Source organism: Lissotriton helveticus, chromosome 8 (assembly GCF_964261635.1).
Source record: "Lissotriton helveticus chromosome 8, aLisHel1.1, whole genome shotgun sequence".
NCBI classification, from domain to species: domain Eukaryota; kingdom Metazoa; phylum Chordata; class Amphibia; order Caudata; family Salamandridae; genus Lissotriton; species Lissotriton helveticus.
The window spans coordinates 1,312,245,449-1,312,269,957 of record NC_136069.1 but is presented as its reverse complement, the minus strand read 5'-3'; the positions used below and the strand labels follow the sequence as shown (position 1 = coordinate 1,312,269,957).

Genomic DNA, 24,509 nt, shown 5'->3' with positions numbered 1-24,509 from the left:
CTTTGTACGCGGTAGAAGGTGTGTCTGAAGAGTATCCCCTGGTGGCGCCTCTGTAAGATGAGCAGCGAAATGAACGTCTGGGAGCCTGCGACTGCAGGGCTCCCATAGATTTGGCCATATCTGTTTCCTTTTTCATCTTTTCAAGGGATACATCTACGTTGGGTCCGAATAAGTGTTGCTCATCGAAGGGTTGGTTAAGTATAGCACTTTGGACTTCAGGTTTGAACCCAGATATGCGTAGCCAGGCATGTCTACGCAACAAAACACTGGTGTTAACTGCTCTGGAGGCAGTGTCTGCTGCATCAAGTGCACAACAAATGGAGGTGTTTGTAATATTGTTCCCTTCTTGGATAAGCTCATTTGCTCTATCTTTGTACTTATCAGGGAGGTGCTGCATTAACGATTCTAATTCGTCATAATGTGCCCGGTCATATCTTGCCAATAATGCTTGTGTATTGGCAATACGCCACATGTTTGCTGCTTGAGACGCAGTTCTTTTCCCCGATGCGTCAAGGAGCTTAGACTCTTTATCTAGTGGGGGAGCTTCACCTGATGTTTGTGAATTTGCTCTTTTGCGTGCATTGGAAACCACAAGCGAGTCTAGTGGTACTGGGCCTTTAATACATGCTGGGTCTGAAGGGGCAGCTTTATATTTCTTCTCTATTCGTGGGTTTATGTCCCGAGTTCTAACTGGGTCTTTAAAGACTTCAGGAGCATGCTTAATCACTCCTTTAAGTATGGGTAAAATGGATGAGGATCTTTGTGCATTATCAAAGGTATCCATTAGGAAGTCTTCATCTACAGGGTATGTATGCATGTCCACCCCATGATACAGCGCAGCTCTGTGTACTAATTGATTGAAGCCCCTAGTGTCTTCTGGTGGGGAAGGCCTAGAGGGGTATATGTCGTCCTGAGGGACATTTGGGATCTCTGGGGTGTTATAATCATCCCACGGGTCAGGTGAGCCTGGAGGAATAAATGGATCATCTGCATTACCCCCTATATCATCAGAACTATCATCCCTGTTGTCATCATCTGGTATAATATAGGATGTACGGGAATGTTGTGGTAGGGGCACAGGTAGTGATGGCATAGGTGGAGGGGAAGGAACTCCTAGAGGAGAGGTAGCCATGTCCTCCTTTTTTGGATGAGGATCCGGTGCAGGTGTATCTAATTATTTTTTTTTTTAACTCTGAGTTAATTGACCAGTGATTGGATCTTTAACCAGAGTCTTTTGTGCAGGGTCTGGGTGAAATAAGTCCTCTGCAGGAGGCCGATCTTGTGGTGCGGAGGGAGGTTTCGGCACCGAAGTAGCTTCTTTTGGTTTTTTGGCAATGTCTTTAACAGGAGAAGCAGGAGTCTTTTTCGGCTCCGAAGGTTTTTTCGGTTCCGATGGTTTTTTCAGTTTCGATGATTTTCTCGGGTCCGGTGCATTTTTCGGATCCGATATTTTTTTCTGTTCCGGTGGTCTGAAGCGTGTTTGCTTGGTTCCGACCTGGGTTTCGGTATGCTTCGGCGCCGATTATTTCGATGCCGGCGTGATAGGTGTTGTCTTTTTCGGTGCCGGTAGGTGTGCGCCGGGACCGTGGGGGGGGGGCCGACTCGAGCCCGAGTCGCCGGAAGGCTTAGCTAGCTTCTTATCCGGGCCCGAAGGTGGGGCAGTAGAAGCAGTGTCTCGGTGTGCACCCAAGCCCAAGGGTGTGACCGGAGCCTTCTTTGGGTGTGTCGAGGAAGGGTCGGGGTTGACGGTCTTACTTACGACTCCCTGTGCTGGAGTGATGTCCTCGCCTTCGGAATCTTCTGCTTCGGAGTTGCTGTCAACGCCATGTTGTTCTGAGAAGTCGACGCCCTTTGCTAAGATGTCATCTGGAATCAGAGCTGAAGATCGAGCCATTGTTTTCCTAGCTCTTCGGTCCCAGACCGTCTTCTTGGAGCGGAATGAGGCACAAGCTGAACAGTCTCTGGCCTCGTTCTCCGGGGAGAGGCAAAGGTTACACACCTCATGAAGGTCGGTGTGGGGAAACTTCGACCCACATTGGGGACACTTTTTAAATGGCGTCCTTTCCATTAGCTGGAGTCGAGGCCTAGTTAGCCGAAAGCCGTCATCAACGACCGGAAACTATGTTTAAGAGTAGCGTCGACTGGAAACGCGTTTGAAACTAAATACTAGAAGCTGGTGAGGATTGCGTGTCGAAGGAAATCGATCGGTCCAACACGGAGCGCTGGAAACACATCCGAGCCTGGTGGCGGAAAAAAACAATCTAGGGATGGAGCCGATGCCCATGCGCAGTATGATCCAAAGGAGGAGTCACCTGTCCTGTGACTTTCAAAGACTTTTCTACAACAAAAACAAACTGCAAACATCCGGGCCCAACACTAGGTGGCCATATATGCACAGTGTGTAATCTGCAGCTCATATGCCTCGAACATACGTTTCCTTACATCTGAGGTCACTGAACTTCAAACCTTTAAGTCACCCCTATAGCAGTCTTCATCCCGAGGGCAGGGCGCTTGGTTATAAGTGTGATGGTGCTGCTGCATGAGCAGGACACCCCTACAAACCCCGAGTAGATTCTACAGGCTGTGTAAGTGCGGTCTGATATTTTAATACATATAGTGTACATTAGTCATTACAAGATGTCTAACTATATATACATGCTGCACTGAACCCGGTCATATTTGTTAATAAAATATGTTGGAATCATACCCCAACACCGATTCAAGTGTTGGAAGTATGATCCCATGAACTGGAGGTCTCCCTCGGGGTACCCCCTTGCACCACCGGTAACAGCCTTTTAGGGTCTGCAAGCAAACTAGTGCTGATGCCAACCACAGACACAATTCTGCCCTCCTATTGCTCAGCTTGAGCAGGGGAAGATATAATAGGTTTCCTTTCACAGGGAGGTGTGACCACCTCTCAGATAGGATTTAGCATATTGGCTGGGATGGGGGAGCTTACCAGTGCCATCAGACTGCTTTGAAGGGCACATTTTGGTGCATGCTCCAGATGAACCAGTTCAGGGATCCCTTGGCTACCACTCTGGTACGGAACTGGACAAAGGACATGGGAGTAGCCTCCCCTCCGTCTAGTACCTCCTCTGGGAGGGACCCCTGAGTTCCAACCCTGTCCTTAGGGTAGTTAAGGGCTTACCTGTGGCTGGGTCCTCAGATTCGTCGTGGACCAGACTCGAGCCTGAAACTACACCGCTCTTCGACCATCTGGACACTTGGACTTGGTCTGGAACCAAGACTGCACCAAAGAAGACTCCTGTTGCTCTTGGTTTCGCTGTTCTTGTAGTCTTCATCGCCATCGTCTGTGTTTGGGCTTCTTCCAGGTTCTTCAACAGACCTGTGGCCATCAAGGACACCCTAAGTAATCTCCCTTGGAGTGAAGGAGTCACTTCCCTGCATCTGCAGGCACCGCAACGAAGCTGACAGGTCTGCTGCTACTGTAGCCCTACGGACTTCCCAAGGCTCAGCAACACAGGTGGTGGTTGTGGAACTCCCTCGAGGCCTGACCTGTCCTCTTTGCAATTTTGAGGCCCGTATCCCTCGTCGGAATTGCTGGGATCGAACCCCTGTGTATTGCATCGACTTGCCATTGCCAAGGCTTGTTGGCTCTGCACTTCAGAGATCTTCGAGTCATAAGAACCTCCAGCATCTCTTCCCTCCAAGATCAGCATCCTCACTGCATCCTCTGCACCGTGAGCCTTCATCTTTGGTGAGCTGCTTGGCGTCCTCTTGTATCTCCTGTGTCTTTAGCCTGCGAGTCCTCCTGAGGGTTTTCTACTGCTTCAGTGGGCTCCCCTGCTTGCTTGGGGCCTGCTCTTACCCTCCTGCATGCTGTGCAGTCCCTTGGACCTTGTGGTCCCAACGTTGCTCCTTTTTTGTCTTCCAAGCCAGTTGGGGTTACCAAGGCTTGTAGGTGCACCCGCCAGATACCAACCACCTAGTCACTGACCTCAGACATGGAACAGCCCGTGCCCGGTTCCTGGTCTTCCTCAGCATCGCCTGGTCCTCGCAACTGCCGCAGCATGGTCACGTCGATTCCTTAGAACCTCCTGTCAACAGTGGGCATTGTGTCTTTGTGCCTCCTGGTCATGTCAGAGTGGCACAGACTCTGCTTGGAGGTTCTTCGCACTTGGATTCCACCGAACTCCGAGCTGAACTTTTCCAGAAGCACTTTCTTCTAACTCTCACATTGTCATCTACGGAGGAGTCCAACATCTCCTCACCTCTATGCACCTGGCTTCTCTGGTGTAGGTAAGCTGGTTCCCAAGGCATCCACAGGTGGGTGGCTCTCCAACCTTCCGTCCTGCGAGAGAATTCTTTAGGGTCCTCAGGGCAGGGTCCTTCTGTAGAACTACAACCACAACTTCTCCATTGACTGTTACTGGGCACGCGGATGTGTTCCCTCTCTGCACACATCCTCCGTGTGGTTCCTGGGTACTTTCCTTGGGTGATTCCTTGTGTACCCTGCTCCTCTGGGTCTTCTGGTCCAAGTCCCGTCCTCTCCTGCAGTTCATATTACACTTTTTTACTATATGGTTTGGTGTCCCCCTTGAGACCACTGTATTTTGTGCTTCTTACCCGATTGCATTTGAAGTATTCTTGTGTATTGTATTGAGATCTCCGGGTAGGAGATATACCAATATGTTAGTGTGTGTTGTGAAATAGAAATATTTTTAAATAAACACGGTGTGGCTCTTTTTCATTTAACTTACAGTATAGATTAAACTGGTAAAACAAGTTGCTTAACACTCCAAGATAAGCCTGTGGGCTGCTCTCCACAGCTACCACTTTGAGAGCTTTCTATTGTTATCAAAGCCCACTAAAATCACCATAAGGTTTGCCTGGATTAGTGAAAGGTGCACCACTTTTATAAGAGTGCACCATATACTAAGCCAGCCTCCTACACCACACCTTCTACCCTGATTGGAACTCAACCATAGCAGCCTTTTGGTCATACCATTGCTTTCTGGAGCTCTTGGCCGGCCTCAAGTTTTTTACTTGCTTTCTCCATGTTTCAGCCATGCTGAAGCGTAGGCCAAGCACATAGTCCACAGTATCTTACTTTGGTTCAACAAGAGGTTCCTCCTACCCCTCCTTCACAAGGCACAATGGTCACCTGACCGGGTGACCTTACAGAAGTTCAAATGGCAAGAACACCACTTTCTTCTGTGGCACTACCCTGTAGGCGAAAATATGGCTTGGAAGTAAGAAAATCATGCCTTTCATGACCTTGTTGAATCTTTTAACAAGGTCATTATACTGTGGGCGGTAGAGAGTAGGGAACCAGGAGTTCACTCCACATGTGTTTTCAGGTAGCCAGACATAAGGCTTGTACCTCAGTCTGACACCACATCCCTAGGTTAGCCCACCCAGTTAGATACCAATGCAGGCACTAGCCACAGCAGGGGCAGTGGTAGTACTAAGGGGTATAGCCTTAGGTTACCTGGTGGCCTGATCCACTACCACCAGAATATACTGGTTTCCTGATGTTGTAAGAGGGTCAAGGGGACCAACAATGTCAATCCCTACTCTGTCAAAGGGAACCCCAACCACTGCGAGTGGGATTAAGGGGGGGCCTTTGGGTGCCCACCTGTCTTGCCACAGGCTTGAAAGGTGGGACAGGAGTTACAAAACTCTTTCACCTTCTGGTGCATCCCTGGCCAGTAAAAGTGGCTGACAAGACTGCTCCAAGTTTTGGTATTGCCAAGGTGTCCAGCTAGGGGGGTGACATGGGCTAAAGTTAGGACTAACTCCCTAACCGCCTGAGGTACTACTACTCTCCTAGTGGCACCAGGTTTGGGGACTCTGGGCTCAGTGTTATTTATTTATTTAGTGTAAAGTATTCCCATTTCCCAATAGGTCCTGTGGCAACCACTGACATCACTTCCTTCCTGTGCAACCACTTGGTGTTACATGCTTTCAAGAGTGGCACAGCCTGTGTGTCCCTGGCACAGCTCTAGAGCCCTAAATGGTCCCCCTGGGCCCAAAAGCTCAGCCTGGTAAGGCTCTAATTCCTGAGGCCCAGTTCCCTCTGGGGCTGACTCTTGTACTCCCGGAGGATAAGGGTCTAGTGGCTGATTTGAAACTGGTTCCCCAGTCTTACTGCCGTTTCTCTTGGAGTGTTGGACCTCTATTCCAGACTCCAGCACCTCTTTTTAGCTCTGCACTCTGGGTTTTACGCACACTCAGTGTAGGATTCCAAGCATTCTACATGGATTGTCAGTTCGGCCTCAGCCCAGGCTGAGGACTCCAAATCGTTGCCAAACAAACAGTCAACTGGTATGTATGAAGAGACTGTTACCTCTTCCGTACCAGCAAATCCTCCCCAGTCAAAGAACATTTTTGCCATGGGTGGGTTTTTGTCACATTGGTGACTGGATAGGTCCTTCCAGGCCGATACCATTCAGAGGACACTAGCTGCTCGGGCACCATGGTGATAGTGGCACCAGTGTCTCAAGACTTCCACCCTAACCGCATTACTAATAGGATTTTGTATGCATTTTTGCATGTAAGTGGGCCAGACAGCTAACATGGCTATGTTCACATCCCCTACTAGAATCACTTCAGTGAGCGCCTTGGCATTACCAGTGCTCTCCTGAGATTTCATCTGGAGATTGGCCACTGTATTTACTGCAGATGGACTAGAGGCATTTTTCTTATTTTTACAGCCAGAGTCTCCAGTTCGGTGGCCAAGTGTTCTACAACCCTGCCAAGGTGTCCGGCTAGGGGGGTGTCATGTGCTAAAGTTAGGACGAACTCCCTAACTGCTAGACACCAAGCATTCTTGGGATCCCAGTTCTTTCCCTGGTACAGATCCTTTGGCTGTTAAGAGACTCTGGGCACACCCTCCAGAACAGGTTTTTGGTGGCCTGAAGACTATCATTTTTAGGGTTACCCTCTTTCCCTAGGGCTGCTCTTTGGCCACTTTCTTTTGGTTTCCCCACCAGTGTTCGTTGTGGCCGCCCTGGTCTTGACCCAGAGGTCTGCCTTCTTCCCCATCTCTTGAGGGGAAAGTGGACCTAGTCTACCAAGAATTGATAGAACTTCTCTTAGTAGCAATTACTAAAAAGATGCTCTTTCATTATCAAATTATAAAGCCCTTTAAAGTCATGCACATTACTACCAGCTAGCCAACCTCGTAGTGATTTCATGGATTAGTCCACTAAAATCTACCCAGGTCTGGCTCTGGGTTTTTCGAGCCTACCTGAACCTAATCCTATACTCCTCAGTGGTGAATCCAAATACCTTAATTTGGATACCCTTCATATGGTCATAGAACTCAGCCTCTTTCTCAGTGAGTGCCAGGGGTCTATCTCTGCACATTTTGAGAATATTTCCTGCAGGATAGCACCCCGCAGCTTCCTGTGGACCTGCCTGCCAAGACAGGCCTTCTCAAAAGCAATGAACCACTTGATGATGTCACCCTTAAAGAATTTTGGGACAAACCCTTTGGGGATTTTAGGGTACAAATCTACTTTCTACCTATTTATCATTGTGCGGCCAACAGAGATGAGTCCTAGGCCCAGCTATTTTCTCTCTTTCTGGATGGCTAGAAGTTGTGCTTCTATAGCTGCCCTCCTAGCTAATCTTTCCAGAGGAAGCTCTTCATCTGAAGGTCTTTTTCTGTCTTGGAGTGTCACACTGTCACTTCCATTGTCAATGTTTTGATCTTCTAAAAGATCAGAGTCATCCTCTGGATGCTCTTTGTCATACTCTGCCAAAAGATCCAGGAGTTCAGATTTGGTAGCGGTTGACCCAGTCTTGGGCCCACAGGTTTTATACATCCCTATAGGCTGTTTCATGTTTAGAGACAGGTAAGGTGTAAGGTTGAGTTCCTCCAAGTGTCCCAGCTCTTCTGAGTTACTTCTAATACTCATTATATTTACTAATATGGAAATGTTTTGGAGAGGAAACAAAAAACGAACAATAATTGGTTTCCTAACCTTAGTTAAGATTTAGATTTTTTTAAAACACTTGTACTAAAAAGGACCAAACCAGGGCTTCACGATTATTTTAACATTTCAAAAAATTTAAATTTGCAAAATACAATGTAACTAATAACAATTGTGATTACACTCATGTGGTCACTTTATTATCAGAGTGGTTCAGCAAATGCAAAGTCCTAGACCCCTCCGCTGAACCACCCATGTAGGAAACCCACCCCTCTATATTGTGTACTACAATGGAGTACACTGTGCAGAGAGGTCAGAGATAAACTTATTGGTTTAGACTTTAGAGAGACAAAAGTAGATAATACGAACACTTTATTTTGTGGTAGTGTGGGCAAGCATTTAGGCTTATCAGAGGGTAGTGCTAAGCCTTTGCTGTGCTCACAGAGGCAATAAATGGAACACACACCCAAGAATGCAGACTAGACCGATTTATGGAAAATAGCAATCATTTTTATATATATTTTGAACCACGAAATTAAGCTGCAGGTAAGCATGTAATACGTTTCAGCAATAAGCAAGGTAAGTACAAGCAATATACAGCTGTTGCAATTATGCACAATGTTATCCTATAGAGAAAAACCTAGAATGCAATAAATTACAGTGCAGTAGGACCTTAGGGGTTCATATTCTGGAATTTGAATGTTAGGGAGCCAGGGTCCAAAGTTCTACCAGCAGTTTCTCTGGAGTGTCCTGGATTAGGCCTGAAGCAAGAGATGGGAGATTAAGCAGCTAGTGCTGGGAGGAGAAGTAAAAAAAAAACACCGTGGAGTCATAATTGACGAGAAACTCATCTTTGGCGATTAGATCAACGCAGTAACATCATCTACCTTTTTTACAATCAGATGATTAAGAAAGTTCTCCCATTCCTGCCGGCTGATAGCCAGCGGACTGTAGTCACTGAACTTATTATGTCCAGACTTGACTATTGTAACAGCCTTTATTTAAACATACAGGAAAGTTATTTGAATAAATTGCAACTGCTGCAAAACGCGGCAGCAAGGCTGCTCACTGGCATTCCCAAATTTCCCCCTATTTATAAGGAAATAAAAAAACTGCATAGGTTGCGGGTTAGTAAACGGGTGCACTTTAAAGCGCTCTACACCATCTATAAGGCACTACATGGCATAGGTCCAGACTACCTGAAACGGCAAATGCAGTGGTAAGTACCCAGAAGAACCCTTTGCTCCGGTGAAGCCATGTTGGTGATAGTATCGCCCATCAAGAAATCTTCTTGGGGTGGGAGAAGCTTTACGGTGTGCGCAGCAAAGGCCTGGAATGACCTTCCCCTATATCTGAGAAAGGATCCTGACCTCCTCACTTTTCGGAAGGGACTGAAAACCAGTTTTTTTACGCTTTAACGTTGCCTCCTATCTTATTTTTTCATAGAATAGTGGTTAGCGCCAGGACACCCTCGGGTAATTGCTGCGCTTTAGAAATCGCTATAAAATAACAAACTGAATCTACACCATCACAAGCAATGGGAGCCAGAACCTAGAGAACATCAGCATGTTCAGAAGAGAGCAAGTCCAGTCTGGGCAGTGCCCATCATTAGTCAAGCAGACAGGAAGACCAAACTTCTGAAAATTAAGAGGTGGGGAGAGGCACTCAGGGCACAGCATGGCGTGACTAGGTGTCAATCCTAGTTAGGAGAGTAGAGATAAAGAAGTAGAGATTACTCACAACGTGAGGCCAATACAACCATTTGACTTTACCATTTAAGAACACCACTACACCTTGCCACACCTCAAGGAACGTAGGACTGGGGACGTTCTTTGCAAGGTGCTGGCAAAATAACAAATTCAGAGGTAATTCAGAACGCCAGCAGTACAGGAGTTTTCCAGCTAACGTGGTTTACAGTTGGGGAAAAGGAAGTAGGTCCAAAATAATGAGGAGATACTCTACTCAGCTGAGGGACAACAGTTTCCCACACTGCTCAGGGGGCTGCCTTGTCATGCTCAGGCACACTTTTGTATATTTTTTGATAAAGTTTGCATGCATCATAGGCCTTATTGCATGCTAGCTTGCCCATGTTTGTGTACTGGAGAGAGTGAGTGTGTCATATGGGATAAGAGTGCTAGGCCGGAAATGTAAGCCTCAATTAACAATTAAAAGTGCCACCCGTTCTGGTCATGTTACTTTATTTAAAAGGAGATTTTTCCGTTCTGTGCTGAATGCTCCAGCATGCATATGCAGCCTGAATTTGTATAGTTCAGTGTTTATAGAATTCAAAAGTGAAAAGTAACTGTCCTGGGGGCCTGCTCTTATTTATATTTCGAATATAAGCATTGCTTTCAATTCGTGCTGTAAATGAAAGACCCATTCACCTTAGCTCCAACTTGATTTATCACAGACTTCTCACGGGAAGAAAGATGTAAAAGCATGTGGGGATTCTTTCGGGTGGAGGAGGGGTGTTAAGACACGGAGAAAGATTTGTTGATGGGAGGGATCTGTCAAACAGGACACAAATCTGAAGGATTTCTGGCTTACAGGTACCAGGAGGTTTTATGAAAGTAAATAACCAGACGTGTATGGTATAATGCCGCAAGGCAACTAGGGGTTTAGACTATTAGGTTAAGTATGTGGGATGAACAGGGTTGGGGGGTTTCAATAATCCTATTTATAATTGTTGAGGCATTCCCAATTATGATGATAGTTTTAACTTAGGTGATTTGCAGAAGAATGACAATTAATACTAATCCTTACGAAATAACATTTATAAGTGCACCGATGTTGTCAGTTGGGAGCAGGTAGTCCTTATCTTTCACATACAACAGAAAATGATTTTCTGATAATTTTGCCAAGATTCCATGCACCTCTAGCTCACATAAGCATAACTCAGAGGAAGGAATGAGTAAATATATGTCCATTTTGCTTTCTCTACAAAGGTCACAGTTCCCTCTAGGTGTTACAGAATTTTGCCCAGCTGTGGCCCCAAATAAAACGTGACCCCCAAATGAGACCTGCCTTCAAGGCAATTAGATGCTGATAGTGCAGGTGACAAGGTGCGAGACACTGAAGACAATCATGCAAGAAAAGCCCAGGGCACTATATACTTCAAGCAGTTATTCTGAAAATAAATCAAATGCAAAAAAGCACAACTCAATTAATGAAATGAGCTAAACCAACAAAGTAGGGCCATGTGGTCTTGCAAAATGAACTAAAATATAAGGCCAAAAGTGGGACCAGGATCCCCAAACTGACTGTCCTGAGTGGAGTGGCCAGAGACCAATGACCGAGTTACACCTCTTACGTATAAAGCACATACAGAGATAAGGTAGAACAGGTGGGAGGTTAGAGAGCTTATAGAAAGGTAAATCTTATAAAATATGCATATAGTTGGAATTTACATATAATGATGGTACGGGCATTTGGATATATCAGACTCTACTAACTGAATACAATGTGAGCAATGGATAAATCACTGTCTATGAAGATGATTATTCTGGATTAATGCAATATAGCATCACTTCCAAATCGAAATACTAGCATGGTGTATAAGGAGTTTGATTACTAATGTATTATGACAATGTCTAATAAAATATTTATAATACCCATGATACATGAAGTCAGTTAATGGTATAGAAAGGAAAATAACACTAAGCAAAGCAATCATATATAACTGCAAGACAGAAAAATGAGTGTGGGAGAAAGCATGAGAAAATGCAGTATAAGATGAAAAGACTGCACTCTATAGCACTTTCAGAAAAAGCACCGGTGTAGAAAAGTGTGTGTAGGGATAAACAACAATGTAAATTACTGAATCAAGATTAGCAACTGTCTAGATAACTGGAGCCACTGTGCAGTCTAAAAAATAAATCATGGGGTCATTTTAAAGGAATGGATGGGTCCTGGGGTCATTAAGGAGATACTTGCTCGACAATGGTGTGTCAGCATAGAACTGTAAATTTGCTCCAAGATCCTAGTAAAATGCTTTTTCAGAAACTGACTAACTGCGCACGATACAACAAAGCGCATAGATCCTAGTAAAATGCTTTTTGACAAATGGACTAACTGCGTATTCTACAACAAAGCATATAAAAAAGACAGGATATTCCATGTGGATTATACTGCAGCAAGCAAAGATACTTGCTGCTCCTTAACACTAAGAAAGCACAACACTCGCAGTACAATTACTGTAGCCTTCGTGGGATTAGTAAGTAGTATTTCTGCAAGTAGTCAATACTGAATTGAGAGCTTCATATTTTAACATTCACATTTTTGTAAATTGGTACAAGATTACCAAACATCTAACCACTATAAGAACTAACACTTACTTTAATGAGATTGGCACCTCCCTTTTCACAGCCAATGTGATATTTTTTTTCAGGTGTTTGGAAAGCCAACAGCTCTTTGGTTACCCCAAGGTGCCCTTCCAAAATGGTTTCTTCAACACCCGTGTCACCTGTTCTTTTAACCTCATCCTACAAAAAAAAGATATTAGACCAATAGGTGGCTTAAATGATTGCAGCATTACTATACCATTTTTAAACACCTTGCAGCTTACCTTAATCCTTTTGAGCCAATCAATTTCATTATTTAGAAGAACTTCTGCATTGGGAACGTTGATGTTAGCATTGAAAGCATAATTAAGCAAGTGTCTTAAGAGCGTGAAATAGTCTCCAGCATGTTTTGCTCTCTCCCTGGCAGTGCTCTAATTGAAAAGAAAATATAAAACGTATTAACTGTCTTAGTACAGTAGTGAATGAAATAAGAGCTACGAAATTCACCTGCACCTAAATAAAAATCTGAGCCTAAACTTATGAATGAACAACACAGGTACATTTTTCTAGCTTTTTTGCTTCAAACAGAATAAGGCCATAAATGATCTCCCTCAGTACAGTTCTAAAAGCACTTCATAACTCGTGTATGCAACTAAAACAGTAAACATTGTTGAAGTGTGTAGTTACTTCTAGATTAACATTATAATAAACATAAAATGAAGACCCAATGATTTTTAACAGTATAGTCGAGAGAAGACGCGTGTTTTAAAAGTGTTTCCAATGTTCAGGTTTCATTAAGTACTCCGCCCCAATGATTATAAAATACATTATAAACAGAGAAAAGGTTAAACGGAAAAAAACAATGCAAATTTCCTTAAGAAAATGAAATCAGCCATTGTACATGCAGAACTCTCAAAAAAGTATAATGGAATACTTTTGGTCGATGCAAATACTTTGGGAGGACGTCACAGAGGGCCACTGGGCAAGTCATTGAATCAATCAAATAAGCTTTATTCGAAATCACATGGTGAATTATAAAAGCTAAAAAAATATAACAATATCAAGTTAAAAAGTAATTAAAACACGAGATAAAACCAGACCGAAGCATACCCTGCCGGTCAGTAAGATTAATAAACCTGCTTTCTATATATTATTACGACCAATATAAACTGTGACAACAGAGCGCATATATATATATATATATATATAAACTCAGAAGCGATTGCAGATAAATAAAAGCTGGTTGACATTTCACAAAACCTAGTTGTTTTAACAGTGGCTTAAAACATTTTCTAAATTCTGAATAAAATTTACAAAAAAAAGAGAAAATGGATGGTACTCTGCCATTGGCACACAGGCATTTCACAGGCTCGTGCGACCAGGTATTAATGGTGGGGAAGCAAATTAGATGGTGGAAAATGTACGACCAGAACCTAGACAGCATAAATCTATGGCACAAGTTGTACACATCAGCTAGGTAGGGTTGCATGTCATAGCTAATCAAGATCAGCGGCACAAGTCTCCTCAGCTAAGGGAGCAAAAGTGGTAAGTAATTATAAGGTTGTGTTCTGTACAACGATTTTTAGGTCACCCGTGGCTATCGATTCATAAGGGTTGCAGGCCAGATCGATCAGAACAACATTCAAATTACTATACAAAATAGGGTTTCCAGGGAGCCAAAAGAAAAAAAACACACAAAGTTTGTATGAACTGGTTTCTTTAAACCAAGCTACAATCTGCAGTATTTCTAGACATAATGACCGAAAATGACATGTACACAAGTCAACTAGTACATCAAAACGTCCAAAAAGGATCTATATCAAATCTCATTATGTGGATATATTGGATGACTGACTTGTTCTTGCTTGGGGCATCAGAGAAAATAATTTCCTCTGGACTGATTTCTGGTAGTTGGGAATTGTGTCGGACCTCTTAGGAAGTTATATGCCACCAAGGTCAATGAATACTATGCTAAGTGTATACATGTACTTTAATTAGGTGCCCTGGGTGCTACGTGTGGTGTTTTGGTTGACCGTGGACTGCCAGGGCATAAAGTGAGATAAAAGGGTCTCAGTGTTGTGCTCCAGAATATATGTAGATGTAAGGGAAGCTCCGGTGTAGTAGGTAGTGATTGGAGCAGTCCCAGTGAAGTGGAATTGATGGAGGTTTTCACTTCAGACAAGGAAGGAGACTGGGAGACACAAAGCAGTAGCATGAATGGCTTCGCACCTTTTGTGTTGATGCAGCCTCCTGGAATTGCCCCCCGTCGCCCTTTCAGAGTGTGGAATAGGCAGCATGGGCCCAAGATGTAGCCTGTCACCCAAGGGCATATGACAGCATCCTGAGTACATTGGTGAACCCCATATTGGAAGGCAGGTTCTCAAGGCACGATAGTCGCTGCTGAGCTGGGGCTGGTGGCTCCTGTGTGAGGTGGTGCCAGCAGCTTGGAAATGAGTACAGAACTGCTGAAAGGATGCACTCCTTTGAAATCGGTGGCTTGCCTATGATGACAGTGAGATAAGGAGTGCACAGTGCTTGTGGCCTCTGATGAATATTAAGTGGACTGCCGCCTTGGGAGACTTAGGCACCGGGTAGGGGGGTGACTACACTAGTCTGCAGTATGAGGTCTCAGAAGGTGTCTGTGCAATTTCATCTGGAGGATTACCATTGGGTTAGCAGATGGGCAGGGCTAAAGGCTGTGACAGCCGGAAACCCTTCCGAGACCTCACGTGCCCAGAATAGGGGAGAAGAGACTGGTAACATCACGCTCCCGCAGAGTGGCAGCAGGTGATATCTCACAAGAGATGAACTAGAGGGCCTCACTGTGAGAAAGTGGCTATATATATTCTGGACCAAAGTAAGGTACAGTGTGTATAGAGTCCACAAACCCCAGAGGTTAAAGTCAGGTCTGACCTTACTCTCAAAAGGGGTAGCTTGGTCGAGCAGTAAGGTAGTACCAGAGGGCAGTGTAAAGCATTTGTTGTACACACTCAGTCAGCAAAAGGTTTCACACACTCAAGAACTGAACTCAAAGCCAATTGTTTTTATATCAAAAGATATAGTTGTTTTATTTTTCGAACCAACAGTTATAAAAATTTACTTTTCTCAATATGAGTACTTGCAGGTAATTACTTTGCAAAGATGCAATAACTGTTGTAAACACAGTAGGTACAGTAGTTGCAGTAGGCAACACAATTCTAAACACAATCTAACATTGAGTTCAATTTGTTTTTCTACATAAATGCAGCTGATTACTTTATAGATTACTTTGGTATCTCGGGGACTGGATTCTGGATTCAGTCCCGGGAACTAAGCTGAAAACAGTTTAGTAAAAACTTTTAGGTAAGGCAATGATTTTTAAGGAATAAAAAGGTAATTTAAAAGTTGACAGAAACTTTCCTATGGACGGAAATTCATGTCACAGGTAAAGTAGGTTCTCGTTACTTTAGTAACCCAGGACTGGACTCCTAGGTTCAGTACTGGGGTCTCTACCTAAGACAGGTAAGTATTTACGTTTCAGTATTCGGTACGATTTTTAAAGAATATTTGCAATTTTCAAAAGTCGGCAGAAGAAATTTCAGAGAAAAGCAGTCAATGTTTTCCTATGGGAGAAAATTCAAGTTATCGGTAAGTATAGGTTAAATCACTTTTGTGGTTCAGTACTGGGCTGAAAGGTACAGTACTGGCTCCTCTCCTGATTCCAGGTGAGTAACTCAGATTTCGTTACTCGGTGGATTTTAGAGGAATATTTTAGAGTTTCAAAACGTCATACTTAAAAGATTTTTAGAGTCAAACCAGTCAATGTTATCCAATGGCAGGAAAGTGAGTTATCGGTTTCCAGGTGAGTAATCGACAGGTGAAGTTTATTTATTTATTTACGTAATTTTTATAGCGCAACAAATACCCTGGGGTGTCTCGGCGCTGTGGAGCTACTGGAGTCAGCCATCCTCTTACTGGTTAAACAACCATGTTTTTAAGAGCCTGCGGAAGCTCATTAAGTTCGGGGCAATTTTGATGGCAAGTGGCAAAAGATTCCAAAGTTTTGGAGTGGCCACAAGGAAACGCCTGTCTCCCCAGGTGGCCGTTCTTGTACGTGGCACAGGGAGGAGACTGGTGTTGGCCGATCTTAATTGCCTTCTGGGAGTATACAGCTGAAAGGCTTCGGTCAGGAACCTGGGTCCTATGCCATGTACTGCCTTATATGCAATGCAGAGGGCCTTAAATGTAATGCGGCTCTCAACTCTCAGCCAATGTAGCTGACGAATGCCAAGAGTGGTGGATTTGCGGCGAGGAATGTTTAGGAGGATCCTAGCAGCCGCATTCTGGATGGATTGCAGCTTAGTTATGACACGCTTCTGGGTGTGAAGAAAGAGAGCGTTCCCATAATCTATTTTAGAGAAGACTAAGGTGGAAACCAGAGTCTTCCCGGCTGAGGGGGGGAGGTAAGGTAGTAATTTCTTAATTTTTTTCAAAATAAAGAATGATGACGAGACAACCTTGTTAGTGTGGAGGTCAAAAGCCAGCTTGCTGTCAAAAATCACTCCCAGATTTCTGGCTTTTTCCACTGGGACAGGTGGATGGCCGAGCTTTTCCGGCCACCAGCTAGGGGACCATTCAGGGGAGAGTTTTCCGAAGGTCATAATCTCGGTTTTATCCGAGTTGAGCCTGAGACAATTCGAGGCCATCCAGGTACTGACCTCAAGCATAGCTCTCTGGAAGTTGGCTGCCACAGTGAGGCCGTCCCTGTGGATACCCAGAACCAGCTGGGTATCATCTGCGTAAGATGTGAGCCGTACCCCATGGGCCGTTATTACCCTCGCTAAGTCCGCTACATAGATGTTGAATAGCATAGGACTTAGCGAGGAGCCTTGTGGGACTCCACAAGGGAGTGCAGAGATAGGAGAGTAGAAATCTCCCAGCCTCACTGTCTGGGTACGGTTTGCCAGGAAAGATGAAATGAGATCCCTGGCCGAACCGTTAATCCCCAGGGCTGTGACACGGTCGACTAGAGTGACATGGTCGACCGTGTCAAAGGCCGCTGACAAATCCAAAAGGATGAGGACAGCCGCCTCTCCCTGATCCATGATCGCCCTGATCTCATCAGAGGCCTTTATCAAGGCGGTCTCTGTTCCATGCCCTTTCCTAAAACCAAACTGCGTTTCGTCGAGAAGTTGGTGGGTCTCGACGAACTCTGAGAGCTGTCTATTCATCAGGAATTCGCATACTTTGGCAGGAAAGGGCAGACACGCAATGGGCCTATAACTGGCGACAGCTGTAGGGTCTAGGGAAGGTTTTTTTAAAAGGGGTTTCATCACAGCCTTCTTCCAAATACTGGGAAATTGGCCTGTCTGAAATGCAGTATTACAGATCTCCATGAGGGGGCGTGAGATCACTTCTGTGAGTTTTGGCATCACAGAAGGAGGGCACGGGTCCAGAGGGGAGCCCGATTTGATGGTGAAAATGAGTTTAGTAACATCATGTGAGGCAGGTGAGAAACATGAAAATGACTCATGATTATGATGGGAAAGTACTTCTTTCACAGTACCACCTCTGTGTTCAGTTTTAATATCCCCTTTAAATGAAGCATAAATATCTGCCACCTTTGTAGTAAAGAAAGTGGATAATTCATTTCAGAAGGTCTGTGAAGGCTCGACTCCAGGGCCAGAGGGGGGGATGGACAGAGTCGTGACAACAGAGAACAGCTCTCTAGCGGAGTTAGCAGCGGTCTCAATTTGCGCCGAGAAGAAAGCCGTTTTTCGAGCCATAACCGCCTTTTTATAAATCATAAGGGCATCTTTATAAATTTGTCTGGCTATAGGGCAGTAGGCTTTCCTCCAGCGCCTTTCTAGATTCCTACAGTATTGGCGATGAAGTCTGAGATCTTCATTATACCAGGCAGCCGAAGGAGATGCTCTGTTAGGTCTCGTGAGTTTCTCTGGGGCCACTAGATCGGCGGCACTACGGATCCAATCCTGGAAATCTGAGGCTGATAGTGCAGGAGTATATCCTCCCTGAGAACAGGAGGAGACCAGGGAATCTAGCATCTGAGGGATGTCTGCGTTTTTCCAAGCACGAGTACCCACCCTAATTCGGGGCCTGGGAAGTGAAGGGTACGCGGTCCGTATATCTAGCTGAAATATAATAGCCCTGTGGTCTGACCACGTAATGGGAATAATGTCCAGCACAGAGATGTCGGGGTCATTAGTGAACAGACCATCAAGGGTGTGTCCAGCTTGGTGTGTGATGCCCATAACTAATTGGTGCAGTCCTAGGTTAGAAAGGTCAGTAATGAGTTGAATAGTATCAGAGTTGTCCTGCTCTTCCAAATGGAAGTTAAAGTCTCCCAATATCGTATATTTTTCTGAACCTATAACGTTATCATTCAGGTCAGAAAAAGTGGAAAGAAAAGTGTTACGGGGGCCAGGGGGTCGGTATAGTATTATACCCTTTAGAGCTTGCTTGGGGTTAATACTAATAGCAAAGGCAGCTGATTCACAATTGGCAGAGTTTATGGGGTCGAGTGTGGTACGATATTTGTCCTTGTAAATAATTGCAAGGCCACCACCTCTTCCTATAGGCCTATCATGTCTAGCGACGCGATATCCATCCGGGGTAGCGTCGCAGAAGTCCGGACCTGACCCAGCATCTGCCCAGGTCTCAGTGGCAAATAATAAATCCAGGTCATGGGCGAGAATAAACTCATTAATCTGAAAACTATGACATGGGAGTGAGCGCGTATTAATGAGCGCGGCTCGACAGCCATGCAGAGGAGCGTTATCTGGAGCATATGGCGGGACATAATTAAGGTCTAGATGGGCTAGTAAATGAAAATGGGGGAGTTGGTAGCTACAACCTGGACACGGGGGGGGGAACGAGTGCCCATCACAGTAGTAAGAGAGGCAGTAGTACAATCCTGATGTATCTTACCAGGATTCAGCTCTTTTAAATAATGAGACGAATACAGCAGTCGGGGACCAGGGGTTATGGCCCTGGGCCGTGTCCGGCCGCTGACGGGCGCAGACGGGCTTGGCTTTGGCGCGGCTTCGGCGCGCGCCCGCTGAGCCAGCCCGCTGCGCCGTCTGGTCATAGTGTTCCTTTATTGGCCGTAAGGAGGGTGGGAGGCCAGCGCGACTAGAGCGCAGCCCCAGCCCACACCCAAGATGGCGCCCGCCGCCGCCTACACTCAACCAGAGCGGCTAGGCAAGGCGAAAGAGATCTGAATAGCGTGAAGAGGGGTGTTAGAGTGCCTCAAATACAATTCCCAATTAATCTGATAGAGTAAAAGCCCCCAAACAGAAATATTTCAGCACGAAGTAAAAAACGTTAATAAAATACAAGGTCACAAGATTAAAATGCAGCAATGCGTGTGAATGATTCCAGATAGCTCGCAGCCCTAGTGCTCACACAGGGAGAGCTCAAATAGGCAGCGAGTGTCCTAAAAACGGCAAGCTAAATACTCTGGGAGGACGGGAGGCCAGCGCGACTAGAGCGCAGCCCCAGCCCACACCCAAGATGGCGCCCGCCGCCGCCTACACTCAACCAGAGCGGCTAGGCAAGGCGAAAGAGATCTGAATAGCGTGAAGAGGGGTGTTAGAGTGCCTCAAATACAATTCCCAATTAATCTGATAGAGTAAAAGCCCCCAAACGGAAATATTTCAGCACGAAGTAAAAACGTTATTAAAATACAAGGTCACAAGTTTAAAATGCAGCAATGCGTGTGAATGATTCCAGATAGCTCGCAGCCCTAGTGCTCACACAGGGAGAGCTCAAATAGGCTCTGGGCATAGACTCAGGGGTCTCCCAGTGTCGGGAAGGTACAGTAGGTACAGCCTCAGCGGCACAGGGGCAGCTGGGTGCAGAGAGAGTAGGCCCAATGCAATCCAATGGAGGGGGCCTTTGGTTGGTTGGCACTTTCTCACACTCACTCAATGTGCCCATCTGAACCAAAAAGACTATGATAACAGGGCCCCACCTCTACTACTCATCTCCTCACTTTGACTGCTTAGGGGCAGTGAGCTAGAGGACAAACTAAGAGCCATTTGTTACAGCAATCCCACCTGGGCATCCCAGGGAATGACAGTTGTAGAACAGATGGTCTGTGAGCGGATTGATCTACCGCCATGATGCATCTACCTGTCTGGGGATCTGGGGGACGTCACCTACGCAAAATGTGTGGCATCACATTCATTGTGAATTGAGACAGGCTTCCTCAGTAGCAGGAAGGAATGCAAACACTTTAAATATCCTCCTTACCTCCCTAGGACCATGTAGGGAATCTGCAGTTATCTCACCTTAAGGTCGGAAATGGGCAGAGACTCTTAGGACCCCTCAGAAGAAGCAAATATGCAAGCTACATTGCATTCACAATAGCAATCTATAAGATTAAACATGGAACTTTTCCTGCAGGAAAAGTAGTAAAAAGGGAGTCTCATCAGATCAGACCTCAAATCCTAATGTACAAGCTCTGTAAAGTTGTCCAAAGGATAGAGAAGAGAGAACTACAAGCCCACCATGAAGCACCCAGACCTACTTACTCAAAAATCAACTCCATATCGATTCGTAAGGTCCCCTTGTAGTGTGTTTTATCTAGGTACCTGAATCAATATTCCTATTCTTTGCCCTTGTCCGGTTATAAATCAATAATATCCCTACAACGGCACAGAAACCCTTTTCATAATTCAGTCATAGCGCATGCTGTCACATTAAGCAAGCCTATTCCTCCAGCCCCCTAGAAAGCACACCGAGTTCTTAAACAAATCCAAGCCTCCAGCAACCTGGGAAATCCCCGCTGCTTTGTTTTGATTTCGTCCGAGAACTCCTGTAAAGCACTGTAAGAACGACCAGTTCTTAGTGACATCTTTATTGACGTCTTATGTGCAGCCTTACGTCAAACCCGGCACCTTTCAGGTATAAATATACCAACGTTGCCTTAAGCAAACACACGGTGGTGATGAATCTGGAGCAGCTACTACTTGCCCGAGAGCCCAGCTGATGCGAGAGCCCACGGACGCTGCCCCTCCCTTTTGACGCGCTGAGAAAGACGCTGTCTTTTCTCTTGCCGAGAAATCCAGCCTCCGGCGTTTCCAGCCTACCTTTGCGGGTGACTGGGATACCGAGTCCTGAGAGAGAGATACCAGCCCTCCTTCCTTCTAATACCCAGGTACTGAACTGACTAAACCCTTACAGAGAATTCTTGAGTCAGATTCTTGGCAAAACAAGCTTAACTTAAACTGCTACTTACTTACTCCCTCCCACGTATTAGGCTTAGGTCAGGTACACCGGGGTAGGCGTAGTTAGAAGCACCAGTTGAGTACGATTAGTCAATGTATATATGTATGTATCTATTTTATCCATTTTAAAGTATCATATGGCTAAGAAACCATATCAATGCTTTTACAGTATTATTTCATAATCCTGCTTTTACTGTATGCACTTTACTTAACTACAAGTATTGCAATTGTAGCAATTCATTTCTCTTGTATGAGGAAAGAGACTGCCCAATAAATAACACATTTTATTGAAAACGCACGTCTCTCTTTTTCTCTGCAATCTGGTGAAACTAAGTACGCACCTTTGACTGAGTGAAATAGCGGTCTTTTGTTTTCACACGACTCTAGAGATATACTCTTATTCAGGGAGAGAAAAGTTGTCATGTTTTATGGTTGTCAGAAACTAAATCCCTTCTTGTCTATCCAGGGAGGTTCAACTCCTCCTCGCTTATTCGAGAAAGTTTCTAGTGAACTCCGAGCTAGCTGGCAAAAAACTTAAGTCTAATATAGTCAGTAGAGACCTAGTTAACCTCAGTCCTACGTCTAAACTACTGAATATATTATTCCAATGCGCAGAGCCGATTGGGACTATAGGAACTACACTACATGGCGCCCAACGTTTGGTAAGGCGATAAATCGAACGCAAGACGTTAGAGTAACTCAGTCGTGCTTTTTCACACAGACCCTTTCTCCCGTAAATACTCCAAAGACGTCTGGAGTGGGTCAAAGGTTAAAATCCGCCGGAACTTAGTAGGAAGAGATTTCTATGTATAGTTTTTGGTTTATTCAACGTTGAAGGATACAGTGTTCCAAAATATTGTGCATCTAATCTTTGTTTCCTTGAAAACTTGATCTGCAACAAAAAAACCTTCCTGTCAGTAAAATGTCAGACAATGAAGGAGATAGGGAGACAGCTAGAATAGCAGCTCGTCTCCTAGAGGAAGACAATAGTCTCCTGCAGTCCGACCCGGATGCAATACTGATCCCGATCAACATAAGAAACTATAACTGTTAAACTAATAGAAAATGGACTGACATCGAGAGGTGGTACAGTCATATTCGTAATTGAGGCACATGAATATCGGCAGACAGAGGTATTCTATTCATGGATAAACTTTCCAGCAGCAAACGCTGTCACACATGAGTTCCACTATTACAAAATAGAGGAACCACCGGATATCTACACTCCTTTCGAGGAGGTGGAAATCCCATTTAAATACCAAGAGCACCTGCTCTGGTTTAAAGGCGCCCTAAAACATAATAATCACATCACCAGGCTCGGTCCACTAGGTAGACCAGGAGCAACGTGGCCGGTTCTAGCCAGCTGCACACCACATCCAGACATTGAGAAAATGTCAGTACCAGAACTTTTAGTACAGCTAAAACAACTGATTAAAATTCATAGACAATTAGTCCAATATGTAATGCGGACTTCAACAGTTCAACCAGCTATTAACATTCCACAGCTGACCCCTCATCAGGGGAATACAAATAAAATAACACCACAGAACATACAGTCATGTCTGGGTAAAGTACCCATAAAACGGGAACAAATTCCATTCTGGTTAGCACAAAAAATCACTCAAATAGAGGCAGTATTTCCGGATACTACCCCTACTGAAAAACACAGAATTCTGACTATCGGTCTTCCAATGGGGATCGCACCACATGTGGAGGACTGTGACACTTGGGGCACAGTCTTTGCTTCCATTTACACAAAAACACATGGTGTTCCGTATATGGCGGTAATACCCGATGTGCGAAGACAGATTCAAAATGAATACGGTCCAGAACCTGCTTTAACTCTGGGTATGAAATTACTGAAAGACTTCAAGCAGGTCTCAGCTTTATTATTATCTAACATAAAAGGAGAAGCAGCATCTGTGGCGATCCGCCAGAAATTGAAAGAAACAGATATAGCAGAACAGCCATTTGAACTTGCCAGAATCATAGAAAAATCCTATGAAGAACTAGGAAGAGATAGTTTGGGTGGGAAACCAGTAAAACCCCAACTAACTGAAAATCCTGAAAAGATATTTATTAAAAATAATCTAAACACTCCAAAAAAGAGCTGGGATGGAAATAAACAATCCACTCCCAAAGAAAAAAGATTCCAGTCCAGAGGAAAGTCTCCTCGGCGGAGAGAAAGATCTCCGGACCAAGGACACAAGTCTCCCCAGAGGGGGCCCTCTGAGAAAAGATACAACCTTAGAAATAGGGATAATTTGAAGAAACCTGATAGATATCAAGATATTGATACACGTCCCTCTCGATCTTTTTAGACTTCCTCGCAGAAATCGGAAAGAAGAGGACGGTCAGAACACAGGGAAGAGCACGTCAAGTCCAAAGACAAGGAACCGGCTCATCAAAGTAAAAAACTACAATTTCAAAAAAAGAAGGTAGCCAGTATTAAAATAATCAAACATGCCGAGGATCCTGAGGACACAGCTGAAAAACGGAGAGTGGGCTCAGACAATTACAGACAGCGCAGCAGAAGTGAGCATAGCTCGCAAGATCCTGATGAATCATCTGGAGACAGTGGACACGAATTAATACATTCAGGTGGAAACGGCAGACACCAGAGTTAGCAAACCTCATAAAATATACTAAATAACATTACGTATAGAGGGAGATAAGACTAGGAAAATAAGGGGTCTATTTTGGGATAACCTCTCCAAAGGCTATGACATCCTTTTAGCTGAAAAAGACTGGCCACCGGAGTTTGCCAGGGAGTGCCCTGATGGTGAAGAAATGATTATGCCTGCCTTCTCAAATCACATTCCAATACATAAAAAGTATACACTTGCAAGAAAGTGGGCAGTAGCCCAAGCTCCTGCATTATATAAAAACCATGTTGGATGGGATGAGGACTCTCCTCCTCACAAAATCCAGTTAAAATGTCAACCAACTGCACAAAGGCAGTACCCAATTAAGCAAGAAGCTAAAAAACAGGTCAGGGAGATCTTAGATCAACTTGAATACCAGGGGGTGATTGAAACTTGCACCTCACAAATGAACAATCCTTTGTTTCCTGTCTCCAAGCCAGACGATTCATA

At 44.8% G+C, this 24,509-nt stretch overlaps 1 protein-coding gene across 1 annotated transcript in view; it reads right to left on the bottom strand.

Moving 5' to 3' along the window:
* Positions 1-24,509, bottom strand: part of USP9X (ubiquitin specific peptidase 9 X-linked) — a 1,542,050-nt gene that overhangs the window by 539,413 nt on the left and 978,128 nt on the right. The window contains exons 28-29 of the mRNA XM_078658291.1: positions 12,469-12,615; positions 12,239-12,385 (exon numbers count right to left, since the gene is read on the bottom strand). Of these exons, the coding sequence (XP_078514417.1) occupies positions 12,239-12,385; positions 12,469-12,615 (294 nt within the window). The remainder of the gene's footprint in view (positions 1-12,238; positions 12,386-12,468; positions 12,616-24,509) is intronic.